This window comes from Pongo abelii, chromosome 10, assembly GCF_028885655.2.
Source record: "Pongo abelii isolate AG06213 chromosome 10, NHGRI_mPonAbe1-v2.0_pri, whole genome shotgun sequence".
NCBI lineage: Eukaryota > Metazoa > Chordata > Mammalia > Primates > Hominidae > Pongo > Pongo abelii.
Genome location: NC_071995.2, coordinates 63304589 through 63330510, shown reverse-complemented (window position 1 = coordinate 63330510; position 25922 = coordinate 63304589). Strand labels below are relative to the sequence as shown.

The 25922-nt window shown below is 35.5% G+C and overlaps 1 protein-coding gene across 6 annotated transcripts in view; it reads right to left on the bottom strand.

The window, feature by feature from the left end:
- MSRB3 (methionine sulfoxide reductase B3) overlaps positions 1–25922 on the bottom strand; it is a 183848-nt gene that overhangs the window by 123290 nt on the left and 34636 nt on the right. For all 6 annotated transcript variants that reach the window (XM_009247982.4, XM_063711650.1, NM_001133983.1 and 3 more), the window contains 2 exon segments: positions 12080–12188; positions 10410–10487 (listed from right to left, as the gene is read on the bottom strand). In XM_009247982.4, coding sequence (XP_009246257.1) covers positions 10410–10487; positions 12080–12188 — 187 coding nt within the window.

Below are 25922 nucleotides of genomic sequence, written 5' to 3'. Positions count from 1 at the left end.
CATAGGGCAGCTCCCCGCAACAAAGAATTGTCCATCCCAAAATGTAAATAGATCTGAGGTTGAGAAACACCTTTCTGTTAGTATGTCTGCTTCTTAGTAGTATGTCTCTGTCTGGAATGTCTGGAATCTTTTTATTTTTTATTTTTTTTTTTGAGACAGAGTCTTGCTCTGTCACCCAGGCTGGAATCCAGTGTCACAATCTTGGCTCACTGCAACCTCCGCCTCCTGGGTTCAAGCAATTCTGCTTCAGCCTCCCGAGTAGCTGGGATTACTGGTGCATACCGCCACACCTGGCTAATTTCTTTTGTATTTTAGTAGAGACAGGGTTTCACCATGTTGCCCAGGCTGGTCTCGAACTCCTGAGCTCAGGCAATCTGCCTACCTCAGCCTTCCAAAGTGCTAGAATTACAGGCATGAGCCACCGAGCCCAGCCTGTAATCTGCCTCTCTTCTCATGCCTAGAATTGGCAAATGCCTGGAGGAAAAAGGTGGACATTTTATCCCATTTTCTTTTATTGATTTTGTTGTTATTTTTCTAGCATTTTGAGATGAAGATTTAGTTTCATTATTTTTAATCTTTCTTATATTTGATACTAAAAAGGCTCGACTATGAATTTTTCTTTTAATGTAGCTTTGGGTGGTTGATCCTATTTTCTGTGACTTTTTGCTCTATTTACTGTTTTGTTGTTAAAGGTCCTAGCCATAGACATCGTCATCACTCCCTTAGGTGACACAGGTACAACTTTACAGTTGCAAGCAATGCTATTGTTGTAACAAGCATCTACCGAAAGTCAGTTCCAGGAGTAGTATATTAAAAACAAAGATAATAAATATTCAAAATTCACCACTTCCCAATTATTTAACTACATTTGACTAATTATTTACAACTGTCATATCTGTATTACAGAATACTCTGTAATGGTGCTACCAAACATCTCTTCCCAACCCCACATTTAGTGATGTCATATCTGTACTTGAAATAGCCCACAGTAGAAGCATTTGCACCACAGAAATCAGAAAATACAAAAAAAAATTCTTCAGAAAACATGGCAGGGGATTAATAATTATGGGAATCCATTACCAAGTATCTATTTACATTTCTGCCATTTTAGTGTCAACTTGAATCATTTTCAGGCAGGTTATTGCTGTTATTCTTATCAGGATTAAACTGTATTTATTTAACAAATAGTCAAGTACCTAGGATTTGCAAAATCCAATGCCCGTGTAATGGAGCAGAGGTGGGGGCTACAAAAGCCCTACATCATAATCTATTATCTCAAAAAGTTCATAGTTTTGTTGGGGAGAGAGATTTGCAAACGACGAATGTATTAAAACTCTGTTACTCATGTAAGTTATATAATTTGGAGAACTTAAAATCCACACTAAAATATTTTTAAATTATTCAACAGAAACCAGAAATATTTTGGATGAGATGGATCACTGTGTCAAATAATATATTATAAAATACGCAATAATGTTGACATCAAAAGCCAGTTATACTGACTTAGTTTTGAGAACTTCATATTTGCATGCTGTTTATGGCTTACTGTGTACATTTATTTAAAGTGGCAGTTTTTACAAATCTTACTTTATACTTCCATCTTTATATCTTTTCTAGCATGTTTCTGTGATCCTTTCCTTTGATACGGTAGGGTTATGAATTAGAAAGGGTTGATGTTATTCTCACTATTTAACAGCTGAAAAAATGAGATAGAAAGTTAAAATAACTTGCCTATGGTTATGCAACAAATTTGTGCTGAAACTTTTTTTTTTTTTTTTGAGATGTAGTCTCACTCTGTCACCAGGCTGGAGTGCAGTGGTGTGATCTCGGCTCGCTGCAATCTCTGTCTCCTGGGTTCAAGCAATTCTCCTGCCTCAGCCTCCCAAGTAGCTGGGACTACAGGCATGCATCACCATGCCCAGCTGATTTTTGTATTTTTAGTAGAGACAAGGTTTCACCATGTTGGCCAGGATGGTCTTGATCTCTTGACCTCATGATCCACCTGCCTCAGCCTCCCAAAGTGCTGAGATTACAGGCGTGAGCCACCGCGTCCGGCCTCTGCTAAAACTTTTAAGACACCATGTTTCCAACTGGTGAGCTGGATGGCTTCTGTATCTTTGACAATGTTATGTGATGGGTTCTTTATCCACGTGTAAAACACACTGAAGACATCTATCTGATTAAAATTTGTGCAATTCTTAATAACTGTTTTTCAATAAAAGAATTATTCATTTACAAAAAAAGCTTTGTGAATTACCTCTGAAGTACTTGCTAAAACTTGCACATTATTTTTTATAAACTGCCTTTAAGTAATTTCAAAGTTTGTAAACTGGAATAATATTAATTTTCTGATTCATGTTTATTCAAACAAGATAAATGTACATGAATTACAGTTAAAAGTTTTCCCTATTATGTTTCCCAGTTTATTCTAACTATCCATTCTAATTCACTGTGAAAAATGTAATCCATTTGGAAAATTAACTGAAGAACTAAGATTGTTATTTAGGTAAGAAGAGGCAAGGCGAGATTGTTCTTCCCTCACTTTCCTTTCTCCAAATAATACACATACACACACACCTTCACACACCTAGGTATTTTTGTATGTATTGCTTCAGTTCTTTTCCGTGTGTATATAACTTTTTAAAAAGAAAAATGCAGTTATAATTATCTTTGTATATTGTTATACTTTGAATCATGTCTTGCGATAGTTTTCTAGTTTCTCAAATGGAGTTGTTCTTTCCTTTTCTTATGCCATGCTTTTATGTTCTTTTCTTTCTTCTAAAGTCATGCTTTGGCTGTGTTTTTACTCCCTGTCTCAAGCAAGTCCTTTTCTTCCAATCCAGCTGTGGTCTTTCTCTGAGTTTTCAGCTGAGTTGAAGGTAGAAAAGTAACTGTCTCTATTACAAATACTTTTCCTATAAATCATTGTATGGGGACAAGACAGGAAGGGTCAGTGGGCTAAGAGAAGTCAATTTTATATTCTCTTCAAAATAATATATTACTTACTCAGCTATAACACAACTTTAAGTAAGCCACCACTCAGAACTCTAGTTTATTTCAGAACAGTTTCTTTATACTGGAAAGCTTTCTTTGTTAAAGGATTTTGAATAAGGTGAGAGGCAATTCAAATCTTTTAAAATTCAAGTTAAATGTACTTTGTTAGAGGTTAAGAAACATTTTCTGGAATTATGAGCAATTTCTAGCTAGAGTTCCACAAAAAGAAAGCTTAAGTTAAATTCATGTTACTCTCCATAACGGAATTCCACAGTGACTGATACGGTTGTTAAATATCGTAAGGAGAGTTTTAAAAGGGTTGAGGAGATGGGATTTGAGTAGAGAGAAAAACGGGAAAACTCTACCTTCTCACTGTGCTCTTACATCCTCCCCCGCCACACACACACACAAAATTGCATCACAGAGGGAAAAGTTCATGTTGAAAGTCTCTTTTAGTGGTGAACAGAATAGCATGCATGGAGGAGCAGAGTTGAGTGAATTGTGTGTGGCACTGGACTGGAATTTCCTCAGTGAAAGGGCTTATGTTCTTAAAGAGCTGAAAAATGGCTTAAATTTTCTTGTAGCCTAGAATAAAATTGCACAGGAGGCTCATGTGAAATGTAGCATGTGTGAACAGTCTTGCAGCAGAGTTCCATTTGAAATGTAGCAACACAGCTGGAGCTGTGACTCATCACACTAATATCCACTGTTAACAGACAGACTCTGTCTAATAAAGCCTGTACTTTCTCACATTGTAAGGATTTTTTAGGCTGCTGTGATAGTATGATATGTTCCCAAAACTTGGACAGGCCAGTTGTATTTAATATTTGTTGAATACCTGGCATATTCGAGGCATTTTTCTGCATTTAATTTTTACACCTGTTTGGTGTTATTTACCCCATTTTATGTGTGATGAATCTGAGATCACACATCTGGCCTGATATTCAGCAGGCGCCACTAGCTGCTATTAGTCAGTGCCTGTTCTGATTGTTTGATGAAGACGAAGGGACACAAAAATTTCCAGTAGTAAGATAGACGTTTACAATAGTTCCTGTCAGTTGGCGTCAATCTTCTCAAAAAATGTAGAGAGAGGATTTTTTTAAAGAAAAGATTAGTGAAAATTTGGAATGCAGCTACTTGAGAAAATGTGACAGGGAGTCAATAAGTGAAAATAAAATGACCTCCCAGTTTCAATTACTAAAATCCTGCCCACAAATCCAGCTGCCCTAGCTCCCAGATGTTGAATGGCCTGATGACTTCCTGAACATTGGCTCCATTTTCTTGTCAGGATTCCAAGGGACTTCCCTAAGGACAGATAATAACCTGCCTGAAACTGAGTCCTTCTTGATGACCTGCCATGATGGATCTCATTACTTTTGGGCTAGCCCTTCCCACATTGAGACACTTTTCAACTTAAGTACTTAAGTACTGTGACAAACAGACTTTTCAAACAATTGAGAGGTGTGTGTGTGTGTGTGCATGTTTGTGTGTGTTCCATTTGTTCCAACGATGCTAAGCGAAATAACCAGAGTGACTAAAATAAAATATTAAAATTTCATTCTACCATAATTCTTTAACTTTCTTCTTTTTTAAATGTTTGAGTGCTACTATTCTAAATCCATTTGTATACTGGCTGTGTGATCTTCACAAGTTACTTATCCTCTCTCAGTTTCCTCATCTATAAAATGTGTTGCTGTGAAGATTAAATGAGTTCATATATTTGAAGCACTAAGAACCATGCCTGACATATGGTAAGTGCTGTATTAAGTGTTAGCTATTGTTTTAGCATTATTATCATTATCATTAGTGAACCTATAGAAAATGAGCTATTCAGTGGAAGGCCTGCTGAATAAGTGTATACAAAATATTAAAATGTCCTATGTGGTTCCTCAAGGTCTCAAACAAAATTATCAGAAGCTGATTGCACATGCATAGTGTTGAGGTTTATCAGCTAACAAGGAGAAAAAGAGTTCCCACTGAGGCTGTTAATTAACATCCCTATTTCCTTCTTTTTCCAATCCCAGAATCTATCTTGTGCACTGTTATGGCTTACATCTCATTTTCATCATGCTATTACTTCATTATCTATCTAACAAAGTTCAGATATGCACGTGATCAACAACTAAGTATTTGGTGATTATTATGTGCCAGGGGCTATAAATATAAATATGACTAAGGTATGGCTTTGCCATTGTGAAATTCACTCCTAGAGGGCAGACAAGCACATAGGCAGATAATTATAAAACAAAGTAGAAATTGCAATGATGGAAGCGCATTCAAAGTGCTATGGAGCAGAGATGAGGGAAACCCACATTCACACTAGAAGGATCAGATAGGGCTTTATGGAGGAAAAGATTCCAAGGCTTAAAAGACTTCTAGTAGGAATTTAGATGCCTTCTCTGGCATCCAAGGATTGCCTTAATTGGTCCCCTGTAACTCCCCAGCCATATTTCCCATTACTCCCAACATAACCCACCTTCCCACTCCTATTGGACTAGTGTTCCATATCCTTGAAAAATCCACTTTTGATTATATCTCTGATTCCTCTTCTCATATGGTATTCTCTACTAGGCATCCTCCACCTGGGAAAAACTGAACCCCTCTCTTGGCCTGGTAAAGTGTGTTCTCATCTCCTCCATGAAGTCTTGCCTGACTTTGATGTAGTCATATTCCTTCCTATTACATACAAAAGCATTTCAAACAGGCACATTCAGAGAGACACTAGTATTATTTTGTCATATTTTATAATGGTTTGCTGTGTTTTTCTTACTATGCCAAAAAAGTAAGTACATTGAGAAAAAAATGTTTCATAAATTTATTTTATTTATTCCACAATACCTAGGAAAGTGTCAACCAAAGCAAAATATAAATGGTCAAAAATACTTTCTGAATTATTTTCCCAGTGTTTTCTTTGGTTTATCTGATGTGCAATAAATTCACTTTATGAAGTTTTAAAAGTTCAAATAACCAAAAGAGAAAACATTCTTACTTCTGTCAGTTAATTTACTAACTGAAAGTCAGTAGTACCATATGAGAAATAAACTAGCTTGGTAAAATTTGTAAATGTGAAGAAAATGTGAACCATGGAATAAATTATACATTTGGTTTATAAGAAGGCTGTGAATGAGGTTCTTGTACTTGGTAAGCAGTAAGAAAGCAGTATACTGTTCAGAGAGGGAATGTATTTAGAGTACAAGTTTGAAAATGAAATGAGAATAATTGAATAGCCATTTTTTGTGAGGAAGTAAAATACACACAGCAGTCAAGTAAATGATGAGGATTATGCTCGTATATGCATGCACACACACATATACTTTAAGTGTGAATAAAATAACAGAAATAGCAGTGGGGGAAGTGATCTTTTCTTTTTTTTATTATACTTTAAGTTCTGGGGTACATGTGCACAACGTGCAGGTTTGTTACATATGTATACATGTGCCATGTTGGTGTGCTGCACCCATTAACTCATCATTTACATTAGGTATATCTCCTAATGCTTTCCCTCACCACTTCCCCCACCCCACAACAGGCCCCGGTGTGATTAGATACTTTAAATTCAGCACTCTTCTTATTTCTTCTGTCTTATCTATTTCCCTCCCACTATTATTTCTCATACGGTTCCTCTAGTTAATCTGTTCTGTCTAGTTTTCTACCCTCACTCCTTTCTAACAAACGGAAACTCCATACACTTTTCATACACACACACACACACACACACACCTCAATTGTTTCCTACACTTTTGTTCAAAGCATAAAACCAATTACCTACAGGGCCCCTGATAGTGACATTAATTTACTAGACTAGTGAGTGGTTTTAAAACTTTTGCTCCTGAACCCCTAAATGAATTTTGATATTAAAAAAAGACTTTGTGCCAGTTATCAAATAAAGTTAGAGCCTCTCGCCTCTAAATCCATCTTCTTTGCCTGCTCTGCTAAAATGGGGCTGGGCCCTTTAAATACTTTTTTCTTTGTCAGCCAGCATGAGGTCTAACTTTGCCAGCTGAGGGAACAGGAGACAGACTCCAGGAGGAAAAGGCCTTTCCTTTCTGGTTTCAGGATGCTTGCTTAACAAGCTCCTCTAGTGCTTGTAGCATATTTCACATCCAGATCCCACAGCCCATGCAGTTTCTCTGCTTTCAGGCTTTTGCGATGTGGGCAGCTTCTCTAGTGCCAGGCTCCTGTTATGTGACTGGATTCTCCTGCACCCATCTCCTCCCGTGTAGGCAGCTTTTCCAGCAACCAACTCCTGCAGAGCACACAGCTCCTTCCGCATCCAGCTTAGGTAGCATACTCTGCTTTCCAGCTACGTGAGTGGCTTCTTCAGTGCCAGGTGCTGCTCTCTGTGCACAGCGATGAGCAGCACCCAGCGGCCAGCAGCTTCCCCTGGCGCTCCACTCAGATGGTTTGGTAGTGGAGTGCCTCCACTGAGACGCCCTGCAAACAGCTTTCCCCAACATCCCAGAGGGTAAATTTCCAGCAAATTTCAGATTTCAGGAAAGCTCCAGCAAGTTGCACCATCATGGCACCATAACAACTTCTCTGCTGTTTAGTGGCTACAGCATGCCCTCTCCAACAAGGTCTAGCCCTCAGCCCTGTGTGTATGGAGGGGTGCAGAGGATTCCTAGGGCTGTCTATCTCAGTTCCTAGGAGTCATGATTGTTTCTTATGTCTGCTATTCCTGTATTCTTTAGAATTTCTTTTCATTTCTTATTAACCAATCCCTTATTACCACAATCCTCTCTTATAGTTCATAATTCTGTAAACCTTACTGTTCAAAATACTGTGTATTCTGTGTCCTGACTGGGTGCTGATACATGCTTCCTCATATATTTAAATTAAGTTAAAATGTCTTATCAGAAATTTTTTAAATTGCAGAAGATTAATTTTCTGGTGTTTTGTGTACTTTACACGTACGTAAAATGTAGATTTGACAAAACCTTAGAGATACATATTTAGATCACTGAGCAGATGAAGTCCACCATATAATTTACAAAACCAGTCCTCACTGTCAAATTAATCAACCAAATCGGATGTATTCCGTGTCCGAAAAAAAGACTTCCAATTATTTCGTTTTTGTTCATTTGAACAAAGATATGAATACATGTTCTCATGGCAGCGTTCTCAAGTAGGCTAGCAGAAAATGAATGGACAGTCAGCAGATGGAGAGACAGACAAGCAGGCAGACAGGGAGGTGGACTGTGCTGTGCCAGGAGCCTTGCCAAGGTGAAATACGATTTCACTATTTTTTACCAACACTTTTTTAACCTTGCTTTAGAGTCTCTTTAAAGTTCCCGAACTGTCATTTTGTTTGATGCCCTGGAGATTGTACCCCAGGGCAATACATGGTAAGATTTGGGCTGGGTGAAAGGTGTGTCGTCTTTTGTGAAGTGGGAGAAGGGTTGTCATGATAGAGGAGATGGGAGGAAGACGCAGCCAACCACAGACTCTCAGACATATCAGTTTCAGGAAATACACATACAGAAGTTGGCACTAGACCAATGAGCTACTCGACTACATTCTCCAGTGAAGGATACAGCAAGGAATTTTTTCCCTAAACAGACAAGAAAACAAGTTAAAAAGAAGCAAACAATTAAAAGAAGAAAAAAGTAGAATGAAAGTATGAAATCACACTCCTTATAAATGTGGAAAATAAAAGCTCTCCTTGTAAGTACAGAAGTAGATGAAATAGAGGCAATATCACATCAAATGTGAAACCTGACTCCCACTAGCATCTATGTTTGGATAAGGGTCTTGCTTTTAGGATTTGTGACTCAAAAATCTCACATGGGTTAAATCCTTCATTTACAGTGGTTCTGTTTCTTATTTAAAACAGTAAGTTTTCTTTAGATCCCATACTTTAGTGAATTGCATGATAGGGAAGTGGATGGAGAATCTGAATCAAAAAGTAAAGGGGATGTGGCCAATTTTTACCATTTGGGATATTAACAAGTTTAACATGGCTCAGCAACTATCTTAAGTGTTATATCAACTATTATGACATAAGCTAAAGGTGTTGAATTATTATATAAGGAGTGTGTTTTCTGAGAGGAAATGGGTGACAATTTGAAGGGTCGGTTTTTTAACAGAAGGAATACGTAAGAATTCAGAACAGATTCTCAACCAATGCTAATGTTCAATAAGGTTTGTGCAATGTAAGAAATGTTTTAAATCTTTTTTTTTAAATTTCAAGGAAACCACTGTTTCCTGTTATTTCTGGAAAATCAGTAAATGCTGGTTTTTTAAAATAGAAACATTTGTGGAGAGATATTAAGTGTGTTTTAGCTACAAGTATCAGATCCTTGTTTATTTATTTCCCCTAAGAAACTCTGTAATTCTATTTTAAATAAATGACATTTACTTTTTTTTTTTTGAGACGGAATCTTACTCTGTCACCCAGGCTTGAGTGCAGTGGCACAGTCTTGGCTGACTGCAACCTCCGCCTCCCGGGTTCAAGTGATTCTCCTGCCTCAGCCTCCCGAGTAGCTGGGACTACAGGAGCACACCACCACGCCTATCTAATTTTTGTATTTTTAGTAGAGATGGGGTTTCACCATGTTGGCCAGGCTAATCTCGAACTCCTGACCTCAAGTGATGCACCCGTCTTGGCCTCCCAAAGTGCTGGGATTGCAGGCCTGGGCCACCACACACAGCCAATGACATTTACTCCCAATTAAGGTTTCTGCCTTTTTATTCCCCAAGTCAGCAACCTATGGGAAGCATAGGGCTTCTAGAATTTTCTCCACCTAGATAAATAAATTTTTGGTAAAGATTTTCTTTTCTTGAATAACATCTATAATCTCCGGAATACACTATCTGAATGAACTATTTCAGTCAGAAAGTCCAGTGTGCTGCCTATTTTATGGTAAACTGTTGGGATCTTTAAAATAAAGATTTTGAATCTATGCAAAAACTGTTAACCTCATATTACATAATTTGCTTACCTATGTAAAGGTATGTTCCCCTGTTACATTCAATACAGGTATTTCCCTTCATTGCAAAAGTATAATCTACTTGGTGGATATTATTCAATGTGAAGGATATACATGAAGAACTTTTCATTATGTTCCAATAAATATTTAAGGCTGTCATTTGAAGATTTAAAAAATCAGTAAATGCATAAACATTTCTATGCTTGCCAAAATCTCTTTCATAGCTCTGCTAAGCACCACGGTTACTGACATGAACAAGTTAATGTTGGGTATTTTAAAGATCCAAGTAGTGCAAAATCAACCAGTCTGTCACACTGGTAATTTACCATGAAATCAATAATTACCTTTGTTTTGTTGAGGGTAAATGGAAATAGAAAAACAAACAGAAGAAAATTCAGCAATGGAAAGATTCTAAGATGAACAAGCAATAACTAGTTTGCTACCATCTGTGATACAGCCATACCTACAGGTTTTCAACATACTTACTTAAACAATGGAGTTCCACAAACAACACATTTATATATTCCAGGATCTTTGTGATGTGTGTACTCTCCTTCAAAGGCACTGATAAATAAACAGATCATTTAAAAAATTAAAGTTAGCATTATTTCTTACAGAATGTATTTGCTTAAAATATATTTCTCTAATAAATCTTTCAAGGGCTTTTTGTCCTAGAATGAAAACAAACCAAACATATGGAAATCTGAACTTTACTAATATATTTCAAATCTATATGATAAAATGTGCATATAACTACTCCAAACTAGTGCAAGTTACATAAAAACATCAAGCCATCTAGTTATGTAATGCTTAGAAAAAGATTTTTTTCTATTAAAAAAAAAAGCCTGTAGTTTAGATTCACAGAAAGAACATTACATAAGATTTTGCTACTTTACAATGTGCAAGAGTATATACCAGAAAATGCAGAAGGATCCAAGACTTCAAGTGGAAGGAGTCTTATTTTTTGGTTTGAAAAGGAATATTGCAGCTTTAAGGGAATATTTTTCTAAGTTAACAATCTTAAAGGCTAGGAGGTCATTCAGCTAATACAAATCAGCTGTGCTAGCCCAACAAAAAGTCTATGTGCTCTGCAGCTTGTTTTTATTATCCTTTCACCCTCTTTATGAGGTCCAAATTTTTTATAAACAGAATTTTTAAGAATGACCTAATCTCTGGTTGTTTGTGTGCATTAAATCATTTTGCTAGTCATGTACACAACAGAACGGATAGAAATCCTCGCAAGCTGAGACTGAAGTCCACTGCTAGCTCATTGTATGCTAAGGGTGGACTTCCTCAGAGATACAACATTTGGTAAATTCAGTAAACAGTAGATACTGTGACAGGAAGAGAGTGTTGCCTATTAACAGGGGTCCCATGTGTAGTAGAGAGCTCTTTCAGTTCATGAATGAAAACAAGAAGTTACATCATTAATAAATTTGGATCAGAGGTAAGTTACGGTCTTACGCCAAGCTCCATGGTATAAATTAGACAACAAAGTCGTCGGACCTTGGCAAGTCACCTTTGAGCTGGAATCAGCTGAGAGAGGCTTTATTCACTAAAAACAGTCTTGGAAGTGAACAAACTCTTTTTTCAGGACTTAGGGCGAACTTCCAAGGACCAAAGCCATGTGAGGGCAGTTATTGAAAATTTTTGACATTCCAACCACAAATGAGCCAATAAATACTTTCTCCACATGTGCTTCAAAAAGAAATTGGAGTTGGGTAGAAAAGAACTAAATTATGCTACCTTCTTTTTGCAGCCAGAACGTCTATACTGACAATGGCCACCTTCAAAAATCTCAGCATCCTGGCATAGTGCCAAGTCCCTCATGGTTTTGCTTACTGTGATGTCTTCCCAAAAAATGTACCTAAATCGCTATTACTTCCACACATTTTGTAGTAAACTAAAAACAGGCCCTTAACAAAAGTTTTGTGACTTTATATCAGATATGCAGTATTCATTAAATGGAGAAAAGAACAAATAAAACTTAGTCTTAACCTAAACAATACCATTTTAACCTTTTCAAGGATACTAATTTGTAGACTTTAGCAAGTAAGTATAGAGTGCTTTAAATTAATTGGCAAGGAAGAGGATTGCAGAGGGCAGGGGGAGAAGAAATCTAGCTCTTAATGACTTTTTATTAAAGCTCACCTTACCTTTCGGTCCCTTTCTCCTGAGTGACATGGTACTGCAGGGGTGTTAGCCGCTTCCTCAGTTCCTGCTGGGAAAAGACCACCTTACAGTTCTTTTTATCCCTACATGACCCTGAAAAGAGAGAGGATATGGGAGAAGAAGGCTTTTTAGCTTGAATCCTAAATAATTGCTTTGGCTGACCGCCACAGCACAGCTTCTGCAGTCACTTGTCAATGACCAGACCAGTCTCTAATGCACTGGAAATGCTTACCTGAACTGCAGCTGATTATTTCTCTAAGTTTAAAATGAATGTTTCTTAAGATTCAGATGATTCCACTGGAGCAGTGACAATATGCTACAGCCAGTTTCTAGCATGTGATACTAAAAACTCACTGATCATTCCCAAGGTACATGCTTTATATCTCCCAGTATCCTGAAACCCTTTTTTTTTCAAATAAATTCAAAAGCATAAGTCTATTTACAAACATTTATACTGTATATATAAAATGATGGGCATATTAAGTTAAACCATAAGTCTGCAATAATTTTGCAACTTAGTAGAATAGCCTGAAACCATCAAAATTCAATTTCTATTGTGGATGATTTAACTACCATCCTATTTTTGAGCCCTAAAAATATATTTTTCTATGACCAGGAATTACTGTGCTCCTTGATTCCATCAGAAACTTCACTAGATTCTGTATACTCCTTCAAAGTGTAAAGATTCTGTATATCTCTTCAAAAACTGTATCTTACCATGTTAAATGGGCAGCAAGAAACTTTCAATAAACTACAGGAGAAGGCATTTTCACTAATGCAGATTCAAGAAGTTTCAAAGAAAGAGTGGGAAAAATAGAAAGGGAGAAAGAAAAAGAAAAAAGGAAACGTGAATATTTTTAGAAACCTACATTTTCTTTTTGCAAAGTATATCTGGGAAGAGTTTACTGATTAACTGTATTTGAATGGTGAAATAATTCTAATGTGATTCTAGTAACAATGGCAGCTTTTATTTCAACCTATACAGCCTGCAGTAAAATGTTCAGACAACACCTGTTTATATGTAGTATTTTATTTTACATGAGCAAATGACTGAAAAGAAATATAACTCCAGGACAGGGTAGCCATTACTCACTGCAGTAAAATTGCTTTTCTTTGCCATCCATCACAGTGGGAAAGAAGCCTGCATATGGTCCTAAATGTAGAGAGTTCTTGCCATGTTTTGAAGTTACTAGAAGAAAGCTTGCTTAGTTTCCTAAATATTAAATGCAACTTCTTTTGAAATATAAAGAAATATGATTTAGGAGTGGAAATGCTTCCCACTTTTTTTACTTTCAAGGTACCTAATGTCATAGTATGAGATCGCTGACCTTAAACTAGGAAAACATTATCTAGCCGGTTACCCTGACTGTGGTGTTGAAGAAGGATATCAGTTTGCAGAATCTGGGCCACCAAGAAAGAGCGGTTGATTCTCCACAAGAGAAAATGGAGGCAGCAAAAGAGCAAGCCAGAGCCAAAGAGCAAGATACACCTTGGAGTGGGCCTGCAGGTTGTCAGACAGCACCTCTGCTGACCTTCCACAAATACTTCGGCCCTTCCCTGGCCTGGAAAGATCCACAGGCACAACAGGCATGTCACTAACGGCATGTTGATCTCTCATCTCACTGGACCCTGCCTTATCCTAGGCTTTATCCAAATACCCACTACTTGTATTTTTGCTGTTATCAACGGTTAGGTAGAAATGTTTCCCTGAGAAATGTCTGTCCTATCAGAACAAGCCTCTCAATAGCTTGAATGCAAAGTGGCTCTTTCTTAAATAATTAGTCAACAGTGATAGGTGAGTTTCTGCTTAATTCAGTACAGACTTCTTAAAAATTATTTTATTCTCATGTGTTTGTTGGAAGGGTTGTATCTTAGTTAATACTGTCACAAAATCATTAAATGCAAACTTAACATGACAAAATGACTTGGTTAAAATTATTCTTTTCAATGGCATAAATAATTAAAATATGTACAATTAAAATCAAACAATTCTATCCAAAATATTTTTGTTAATATACGTTCATTCATACAGAAAGACCAATTGTGTTCCCAAAGTTGAGAGAACTAAGCTACCCATCTGTATGTCATTTAGTACAAGAGAAGCAACTGCAGGTTTAAATTACATGGTATTGGATTGCAATTTCCTAACATTGGATGCTTTTCTGCTTTTTTACCTTGAGTCATTTACTAAGGAGTGTTCATAAAAAGTAGCTTAAAGCACAGATGCTTGCAAATCGTTTAGGCAAAGATGTTTCTCTCTTTTTCATTCTCCCTCTCTCATGAATCTCTCTTTTCTGAAGAGAATAAAACTGTTGGTCAGTATTGATGAACCATGTCAAGTATTTGTACAAGAAAAAAAGGTAAAATTGAAAACATCTGATTGAAGTAAATAATACAAACATAAAAGCTTTACTAGTGAATGAAGGGTATTGAAGAGACTTTATTTCATAGATTAGAAATTACTTTTGATCTAAACATTCTTAAAAACAGATTGTTTTCCACTATGAAACATCTCATTAACTGTGCTACAGAGACCTCGTTTTAATGGCAAGCCTTGAAAGAGTGCTGCTGTACTCCTTTGTTAGTCTCCGTCTTATTTGGGAGGGGAATAAAGATTTCATTCCAGCTTTCTTTCTTTGTCTTTCAAGAACCACTAAAGCAGTATTCACACAAATTTTGTAGGAATGTGCCCTATGTCATAGCCTACAAATTATTTGGTTTTGGTGCACTTAAAGGTCATCTTCCAAATTAACAAAATTTTTCTACATCCTGGCTTTTCAACCTCAAGTATAAATATTGTTTCCTAACTGTAAGTGAGGTTTGTCCTTTAAGAAATACTAGTGATTATTTAAAGTTGTCAAACTTTGTACGTTTTCATTCTTTGGTTATACTATATTCTCAAAATAATTAGGTTTTCAAAGTATATCTAATACCGAAAGGAAATATATGTAGACTAGAAACAACTATTGTGATTTTACATTAAACAATTCAATGAGAAGTTAGTCAGATTTTAATAAATGTCTTGCCACACCATTTAATAATAATAATATACTTCCTGGACAATTTAAAGCTATACTATTACATTAGCCCTTCTATCATCAGAACCAAATATTGGTATATATAAACACAGAAAAGCTTCACTTTTGTCTCTGATTTCCCTTCTCCCTATCAGACTCACTTTTCTAAAGTCATATGATGCCACTGTTAATCTTGAAAAAATCATTTCATTTTGAAATTCTAGAGTAATTCATTGGATGGTTTCCCTTTACTATCTTCACTTAGGTACTGTAATTTTCTTATTACACAGGGTAATTTAACATTAGTATTATATGACATCTGTTCAATGACCTCTAAATTGGCTTAGAAGTATGTTTGGGAAAGGTTTTTCCCTTTATTTAAATGTTTAATAGTGTCTTTTGAAGGCACAAGTGAGTGTGTGTGTATACACATATAACACAAGTACATATTTGAGTAGATAATATTGCCATTTTGGTATCTAATCACAACACCGTTCCCTACAGAGTAACTTTGGGATACATCAGTTCCATCTTGAACCTAGTCCAAGGATATTTTATGTATTGAAATATGTCCAAAGTCTCTTTTTATAGCAAAGCTTGTCCTGTGTTGTTGCCTCAAGGCCAGTATTGTTTCGAAGTCCCAGTATGAAGCTCTTGCTATTAGTACAAATAAACGTACAGCAACAGTTTGCTTTGTGGCTCTGCCTGCTTCCCAGCCATGTGACCTGAAGCAAGTCACCTTCGCTATGTGTTGCCACCCTCAAAGATCTGCTATAAGGATCACAGCCATTAGCACTTACTTCATTTTGATTACAGTGAATTCTGAGGTTAAAATTGTATTTTAAAAGATAGCCAGGTCCAGTATTTAGTGTGCAGCAATCTTTTATTGGTAATTCTTTTTCTATAATAATTCCCTGGGAACAGTATTTTCCTCACACCTTATCCTGTTTTTATGATTAAAGTGGGAAATGAAGGAAGAAAATAAAACTAAAATTTGAGTCCTCCTACATGCCAGGCACATGTCTAGGCACTTTCACATAAATACATTTAATCCTCTCAATAATTCTAGAACGTGGCTGTCATGCCCATTTTACAGATACAGAAACTGAGGCATGGAGAGGTTATAACATACCTTATTAAGGACAAACAGCAAGTGGACTTATCAACTCAAACCCAGGGCTGTCTGACTGCAAAACTCATAGCTGTTATATTTTCTTTCTTTTTTTTTTTTTTTTTATTTGAGATGGAGTCTCGTTCTGTCACCCAGGCTGGAGTCCAGTGGTGTGATTTCAGCTTACTGCAACCTCTGCATTTCGGATTCAAGCGATTCTCCTGCCTCAGCCTCAGCCTCCAGAGTGGCTGGGATTACAGACGCTCACCACCACACCCGGGTAATTTTTGTATTTTTGGTAGAGATGGGGTTTCGACATGATGGCCAGGTCTCGAACTCCTGACCTCAGGTGATCTGCCCGCCTCAGCCTCCCAGTGCTGGGATTACAGGCGTGAGCCACCACACCCAGCCAGTCATCATATTTTCTGTCAGGAAAAATTATGTAACAACTTTTCTTCTTTCTTCTCTAACTATACAATAACTTTCAGCTTACAAACTAACAAAATAATAAGGGGGAAAAAGTAATAGTCACCTCAGTACATCAGAAAAGTTACATACATTTATCTATTAGCCAATGTCTCTTTTCCCTGTATTTACTCCTTCTACATAGGGTCAGTGACAAGTTTCATACAGGATTCTCACAAAGTCTATAAAATGTTGAAAGGCTTTTTAACTTCCTGTTAAGAAGTAAATCAGATCTGTTACCTAAACCTTAGAGTACTTTTAAGTCATAAATTTTATATTTCGGTGTGAAAAATCAAAACAAAACAAAACCTAAGGATCCTATAACTTTAATTTTGGTTCTAGGATCAGAAAAAATGAAACTATTAAATATTTTCCCAAGATAATAAATGAATAAGAGATAAGAATGTCTTGTTTTGCTTTGAGTTTAGTAGGTTAAAACAGTAAAGTTCATGTTGAAATATCTTGCTGCTATATTTAAAGGTGGCATACTTTATTTTTCACTGTAAATTTGGCTGGTTATTTGTCACTGGAAAATTAAGCAAATTTTTACTTCAGGCATAGTATAGTGTTAGAATTTCTAAATAATTGGCCATTTGGAAAAGCCAAATTTAGGGCATTTTTTAGAATAAAATATAAAACATATACCATAACTATCATTTTTTGTTTGTTTGCATTCTAGTAATTCAATAAAGGCTTTAAGATAAGACAAAACTACAAAGCATGGGGGAAGAAAAGCTCCTATATTTGTAGAACCATACCTAATTCTGATTTTTCTCTCAAAGTAGACGTATATAGGAAAAACATTCCTGAGATTAACATACAATCTAAGATGTCAGGACACTTTTGCTTCAGTCCTCTGGTTTCCACAAAACTAGAGCTGCAGGGCTTACTTTGAGGACCACTGATCCAAGATTTTTTCTTAAATTGTTTGTTTCAGTCATCAAAAATGTTGAGTGTTTACAAAGTGTCAGACACTATGCTAAGTAAGATATATACATTAGTTCAATAATTATTTATTGAGTACCTATTATCTGCTGGCATTATTCTAAGTACTTAGGATACTTTCCTGGAGTACTAAATAGATCTAAGTACTTAGATCTATTTTCCTGGAGCTCCCATTCCAGCAGGAGTAAGGGAAGACAGACAAACTACAATGAAAATAAGTAAGTAAATTATATAGTCTCTTAGAAGGTGGTAAGTATTCAGGAAGGAAAAAGGAAAACTGGAGGACTGGGAGTGAAAGGAATAAGGATTATAATCTTAAATAGAGTGGCCAAGGAAGTCTCACTGAGGTGATATTTGAGCAAAGCCCTGAAGGAGGAGAGGAAGGTGTCTGTGCTGATCTCTGAAGGAAGAGCTTTCCAAACACATGGCAGAAATGACCAATGCAAGAGATGAAAACACTAACAAGTTCATATTCCAGTGGCAGAGACAGAGACAGGTAACCTCAGTGCAAGTGCTAAAACCTGAATATGAATAGATAAGCAACAATTTAAATATATAAGGAATATGTTTTTGAACCAGGAAATTTACAACTACATATCTTAATACAGGCATTGTTTAGCATTACCTTTTTTACTTCCAAGAGAAAGTTTAGTGAATATCCATTTAGCAAAGTGCTACCCTCATTTTTTTGGCTGAACTTTCAACGTATGATTAGAGTGCAGGTTCTGCTAATTTGCTTTGTCTACCTAAAGTCACCCTTTTTAGACTATAGATCATCATTCTCAACTTGGAGTTATATCTAAGAGGATACTCAATGGCTGTTTCTGGTGATGAAATTTGGATGAGCCTAGAGAACAAAAAACCCTTTGGCCAAACAATGTTGTTGCCCTTCCGAAACACTCCAGTAACTCTCCCCTTCAGAGTAATCTTCTGGCCATGGCAGGAAACATCCATAACCAAAGAAAGTATAAAATTAGTACCTGTTCTATTTTTTGAAAACATTCTTAATTTTTACATTTTGTTTCAGTTTAATTTCATCTGTTCTCCGAGCCCTAAATATGACACACACAAAAATAAATATATGAGTTCTAGGACTCAGAAAAAAGATAATTGTTTCTTCTTAAGGTAAAGATTTGTTCTTTTCTATATGTAAGAAAAATCATATCTTTATATGTCATAATAATAATCACATTTAATGCCTTCTTGCTGTTTCACTTCACATAAGACAATTCCACGAGATCAGTTTCAATTATATTCTATAGATGTATGCACACAGTTCTAATTAACATCAATGGACATTATAAGCATGCCAAGGCAACATACCATTGTAAACTTCTTGAATTAAACAAGACCATATGTTTTAGTGCTGCATAGTTGAATGATAAAAATGGCCTTCAGTATGGTTCTCATACTGAAGGTTTGAATAAATACACTCAGAAGACGTTGTCAAGCAAGTTTTCCTTCCAAGGCTACACATCCTGATAAGTTCACTGCTATCAGCACTTTTAGTATTAGTGTATTTACTCTGCAAGGTACTACTTAAATGGGCAAATACAGTATTATGCAATTATTCTCAAACGTCTTCATTCATTTCTGCTTTATTTTCCCAAACACACTGTAAATTCTTTGAAGATAAAAACTGTTGAGCCTAATATTAATTTATACTTTCTACAACTATTTATTAAACATCTACAGTGAATCAAGAACTGTGATGAGCACTGGAAAGTTAAAAATAAATAAGGTAGTGTTCCTGTTCTAGGAGAATACATATTTTAGCAGGAAAGATAAGAAAAACAATCTATACAATGTGCAGTCTTACAGTAAAGGTATGTGCAAAGTTTTGTGTAAAGAGAGTTAACAAAAAGGATGTTAACACTTTAAAATTTTTCCCACCAAGATTTAATCATATCTGCTTACAAATGAAATATAGAAAACTCAAATAATTAATGCCAACAGCATTCACAGGGTTCCAGAAAAGATCCAAACAGAAAACTACATCTAGACATCCCAATAGATATAGTATGATCAAATGTGTACAAGTCAAGGTGGTCATTACCCTATCCTGATGAAAAGTATGCAGTCTTTCATGTAAAAGTAGCAGCTAATTTAACAAACCAAAAAAAAAACCAGGATAAAATGTAGGTTCAGACTTGAAAAGGGAGAAATTGGGGAACTGAGAAGTAAGCCAGTTTTAAAATTAAGGGGAAAAATGTGCAAACATTTTCTTACTGTAAGTCAAGGGGAGTAAATGTATTTTTCACAATACTGAAAGGTTATTAACGTGATTTAAAATTCTAACCTTAATAATAAAATCTCATTCATGAAGCTACACTATTTTCTTGATGGGAAACAATAGAGGTTTAGCACTACATTCATCCTGATGAAACATTCATTAATAATTCACCCGAATGACTGTACGATGGAAGCCACATTTTACTTTTCTATTTCATTTGTGTTATAAATTTTTAATTGTTGAATTCATGTGTAGTAGTCATTTTATTAGCATTCTTTAAGCACCATAAAAAAACTAAAGAGTATCTTATCAACTCTTCAAAATTTAATGCAAATACTGAGAGCAACAATTTTTGTGTTAATGTGGACCATAAAGCCTAGAGTTTAGGGAAATATTTTTAAAATGTCTTGATCCAAAGAGCATTTTCTTGCTTGGAAGGCGTATAAATAAGAAGAGAATTTTTAAAGGCACTGCCATCATCAAGTGACAACAGTGGAAGAGAAAGTCACTTTACTTCAATTCTATCTGATTGCATGTGAAACATCTGACAAACTTGGAGTTCCCTGTTTTTAATTTTTTTTTCCAGCATGGGTCTTCACTAGAACATCATAGCCCATAAAAAAAATTAAAAACAGACAGGCTCATTTCCATTCTACATTTCACATGCAATCAAAAAGATTTGCAAAAAATAGCTCGCTCTCTCATCCTCCTTCTCCCCTTTGGGAGCACCGACTGCTTAGGGAGATGAGCGGTAACCACCCAGAAAAAGGAAGGAAAGGAGCCCTCTCTTAGATTATCATGCAAATTTTATTTAAATGTAACATTGAGTATACTTCACCAGAAACAAAATAAAATATATATTGTCAAAAACTCAGCTTTGCAAATTTCCAAAATTACATTACCACCCAAATCAAATTTCAACCACCCAAATCAAATTTCAAATATAAATTAATTAAGCATAAGGCATAGAAAACAAGTCTTCAATTGCCACTCAACAAAGAGCTAAATCTGAATCTATATATTCCAGAAAAATCTGAGGAGTTCTGGAGAAAAAAAAAAATCCACTTTACTTTTTCACTCAAATTCATCAAGAAAAGCCATGTCTTGCCCTGACATGGGAAGACATTATTCAATATCTTCTTGGGAGACAGCGCTCATACATATTTTAGTCATCTTTGCATCCCCAGCACCTAGTAATGTGGCTGAGAAAAAGGAAGGACTAAACGGGTATATGTTGTATTTAAATACTTACTCAATTCTCCACTTTAATTATTGCTATTTAAATCTTCTTTCTAAAAGATGTTTTCTAAATAATGACTTTGGCTATGTTTCTTAGAAATTAGTTTAAAAACAGCAACAATAACATTTGCTTAATAAATCAGTGAAATTTTAAACACAAATAATGATAGAGTAAAAACATTAATTCAGTAATTCAGATTGCTACTCTGAATCCTATGTTACCTCTCTAGGGTTTCACATTCAAATCTTTTATTATAACTAATATTTGATTAATTCTCTGGATTTAAGACTATAAGATTACCTGATCCAGCATTCCCCAAAATGCATTCTCTAAAACACTGGCTCTGAAAAAAATGCTAACATGTTATTCCTCTTGCAGAGTGAGAAGGGAAAGCTTCCACTGTCAAATCAGATTAGGCAAATCTAGGTGACATGGGTTTCTTGAAGACCTTCTCAGAGATTTTCTTATGCTGATGTGCACTATTAAATATGTGGTCATTTGCTACACCATTATTTTATGCTCCACTAAAAAGGCAGGGAGAAAGTGGCCAAACTATAATACATTCTTGTCACAGTGATTTTTAAGCTGCGTCCAGATTGCCAAGATGGTAAAATGGTAAAAGCAGTGCATCTTAGAATTTATGCAATAGGGTAGTATGCAGGGTTTCTCAATTTCATGATGAGATCCATTTTACAAGGGAAAGTTAGTAGAATTAGTGTTCCTCAGATTATAATTTGGGAAATGATGAATTTCTAGTCCAAAGCCCTCGAAAGGAAATCAGGGCCCAAAAAAGTTACTACTCATGGTTGCATACCTGGTTAATGACAGCCAGGTTCTCTTGTCTGCAGCCTTCCTCCTTTAGTTTATTTGTCCATTCTGTTTCTCTCTTGAACCCATGCTTGGTTGCACTCTACCATACCTATCTATTGCTAACCCATGTGCCCACAGTCCACTCCTACCCCCATCTTCTCATCCTCCACTCCTACCACCTCCCATTAATTGCATCTACACATTCCTTCAATATCCTTCAGAAGAACTGTCATTGCTTGAAATCCTATTCCGAGAATCCAGTCGGACATTCTGGGAGGAAAGAAGCACAATGCTTCTCACTTCTTCTACTCCCTGCCTCAATGGTAAAACAAAAGAGAAAGTGTTCATATAGAATCGTAAAACCTTCAAGTATATAACTCCTTTCATCCTATAGATAATAAAATTTGAACCTGAGGTGGCCATCTTTCTCACCAGAATGTAGATCCCTTAAGAGCAGAGATCACATTACTTGTAATGTGACATTATTTTGACATATAAGATGATGTTACTTATTCACAAGCATTCATTCATCCAACAAATATTTATTGAACAGCTATTATGTGACAGACACAATTGTAGTTGCTGAATTGTAACAGTGAACTAAACAGACAAAAATTTCTACCTTTCTGGAGCTTACTTTGCAGGAACCAAGGACTTTCCATAACTGAAATAGATTTTGCCTGATCAAACCCATCACATTTCCCAGACTTTTTGGCGTCCTCCCTTCCACCCCCATCTTTTTTTCCCCCAATTTCTTCTCCCTTACAACAAGGCATTTAAATTGCACAGAACAAACCTTTGGAAAATGTCAGCTAATATGCAATATAATATAATATAATACAATAACCCTCACCTGAAGGTCATATCTTTTATAAAAGATTTGACAAGAATGTTACAAAATTCTCAGTTTACAGATGCAGAATAGGAATAAAAGGTACAAAACAAAGATTCCTGGGGCCAGAAAGCCAGTTGGTGGTAGAAACAAACTAGTAAATACAGATCAAGTGTCTAAACTCTTTCTTCATCAATATCAGCAATATGATGAGAAGCTCTGAAATTTGCTGTGAGATTATCTAAAATTTGCAGAAGGAAGATTAAAATATTAATCAAGTGGAATATAATATAAACAGTTTTATCTTTCTGCACCAACATGTATTTCTGCAACAAAACAAAATCCTACAAAGCTATAGTTACATGATTCTGAATTTCCTTTGCTTGCCTCAAATTCAAATACTCTAATGACAAAAATTAACATTCCATTCCTTCCTTGCAATTATGTGGCTCAATATAATAAATACATCTAGTACTGAAAGAAAGTTAATACATAAAAGTTAATACATAAATTTAAACTCTATAAAAGTATATCTCTTATTAACCATCTAAATAACTGATATCTTTTGTCATTTCATGGGGTTTTTTTGTTGTTGTTGTTTTTTGAGATGGAGACAGAGTCTCACCCTGTAGCCCAGGCTGGAGTGCAATGATATGATCCCAGCTCACTGCAACCTCTGTCTCCTGGGCTCAAGCGATTCTCCTGCTTCAGCCTCCTGGGTAGCTGGGATTACAGGCGCACCACCAGGCCCGGCTAATTATTGTATTTTTAGTAGAGACGGGGTTTCACCATGTTGGCCAGGCTGGTCTCAAACTCCTGGCCTCAAGTGATCTGCCCACCTCGGCCTCCCAAAGTGCCTGGATTACAGGCATGACCACCACGCCAGGCCTCAAGGTGTATTTTTTATAACATGCATTTTTAAATGACTAATACAAGCGTAAATATACTAAATGTTTTAAAAACTAAAAATATATAGGAAATTGAAATAAATGAAATGAGGGTTTACAATTTTCAAGTAAATAGTTGATTTCAAATGCAAAGGCACAAAAGGTAATTTCTGATAATTTATCGTTGCATCTTAATCCAATCTATTTTAAAGAATGTTAAATTACAGTATACCTAGCAGAAGCAGTTATGAGAAATTCAATCTCTAAATAAAATGTTTAGGATGAAATTGTAAACTAGGAAAGGATGATAGTAAAAATTCATCAAATATCTACCCACAATATTACTGAATCTGTGAGCTGTCATTCGTGGCTCATTCCTTCATTAAACTTGTGTCTGTTGAGAGCAAGAGTTAGCTCATTTTAATAAATCCTTCTACAATCTGTCACATAACATTATTGTGAATATGTTTAGATAAATAAGCATCTAATTACCTATATGATTCCTCCAAAGTCCATATTGTCTAGATATTCTAACCCTGTAGAATTATCATTTGTTTTCAGAATTCATATTTTACACACTTTACAGTCATTGTTAACTAATGAATTTCTCAAACAAAACTAAGATTTAATTGTTTTGTTCATGCCTATTTAAACTCTCTTGTTACTAGGTGTTATGTATTTTATAAGTCTTAAGGTATATAAAGAATTTATTCCATATTTAACAGAAAATCAAGAGAATCCACACTTAACAAACCATATGCCCAACATCTTATTCATACAGTCTTATTGTTGTATAACAATTTAGCCTTAACTAATATCCATTGTCCACAGATAATTAAAAGTTCATCTGGTAATTAGATGCTGCACAGCAACTTTTCAACATTAACTAAAACTTTATTATATTATAGGGCTACTAAAACAGTTTGTTTTAGAAAAATATAGCTGCATCAGAGTACTCATTAATCAACATTTTAAATATAATTTTTCTTAGTTTTCTAAAATATTTTCATTCATGCAAAAATCGATTCATGCTTAACAGTCAACATGTTAAACTAATAACGTTTTCAAGATTCTATAAAAATTCAAAACACAGCAAAACAAAATGTGAAATTTTCTTTAATTCTTGGGTGGTCTGCTGAAGAAAATTTAGCTGCATATAAAACTATAAATGACTGTTAAATCAGCTATTTGGATACAAGATAAGTTAATTTATGAAAACTTGTTTCAGTTTATAGAAAGTCTACACATGAAAGACAATTTCAATGAGATGGCCAAGCATAAGGGAGTCAGAATCTTATTGAAAATGGAAAAAGGTTTTGTGCTCTACAAATATTGTTTGAACATAATATAAGCAGAAAAATTCGTGGTTTATAAATCCATATGTTCTTAACTGGCTATTCCTTATATACTTTTGTTTAAGTTTTCACAATGCACCTATGTGCTAATATCAATAATCATTCATGCTATGAAAGAATGTAAACCTAGTGCCATCTACTGGAAAAAGTGGATACCATTTAATCAACTAATTGCAAATTATTTTGTGAATTACGGGTTGAAATTTGTCTGTCCTTTTTTTTCTATTTCTTTAAAAAAATCCTCTCCACGGCATTTTAATATAATCAAAGAAATTAGGTAAGATAAAGTTAGGTCAGATGTTGGGTAAGAATGGTGAAATGGGAGAACTGAGGGCATTAATCCGAACACAAGGGAGAGAATTCTTTTGGGGACACCAATACAGAAATCAGAAACACTATGTTCTGATCCGAATTTTATATTGGGTTCATGCGCATCTTTTAGAACAGAGGTCCTGGATATGTGGTCAAAGAGCCCCCCTTGAAGAGTTTCAGAAGACTTAACAAAAAATTTCTTGAAATTATATGAAAACATGTGTAGATGTATATATGTCTTTTCTGGAAAAGAAGGTCATAACTTTTATCAAAGCACTATGTAGGTGGTCCATATTTTTCATGACCCAAAAAAGGTTCTGAAGAACTGATATAGAAAGTCAATGCATTCAGTAAGTGAACAGCACACTGACGATTCTGATTATCTTTTAAGTACATCAGTTCTATTAATGAACTATTGCCAGCTCAAATTGAATAAGTACTTGTTACTGATGGATGTGGCTTTAATGTGTATCTGTAGTATTTCCTCTTTACAAATGGAGACTTTAAAGCACAACAAACAATAATTTGCTGCAAAGAAGTGATCAAAAGGGCCAGAGTTCTTAAGTCTTATGCTAAGTATAATACGTACTTATTCACCGCCTCAAACAGTTTACTATCAT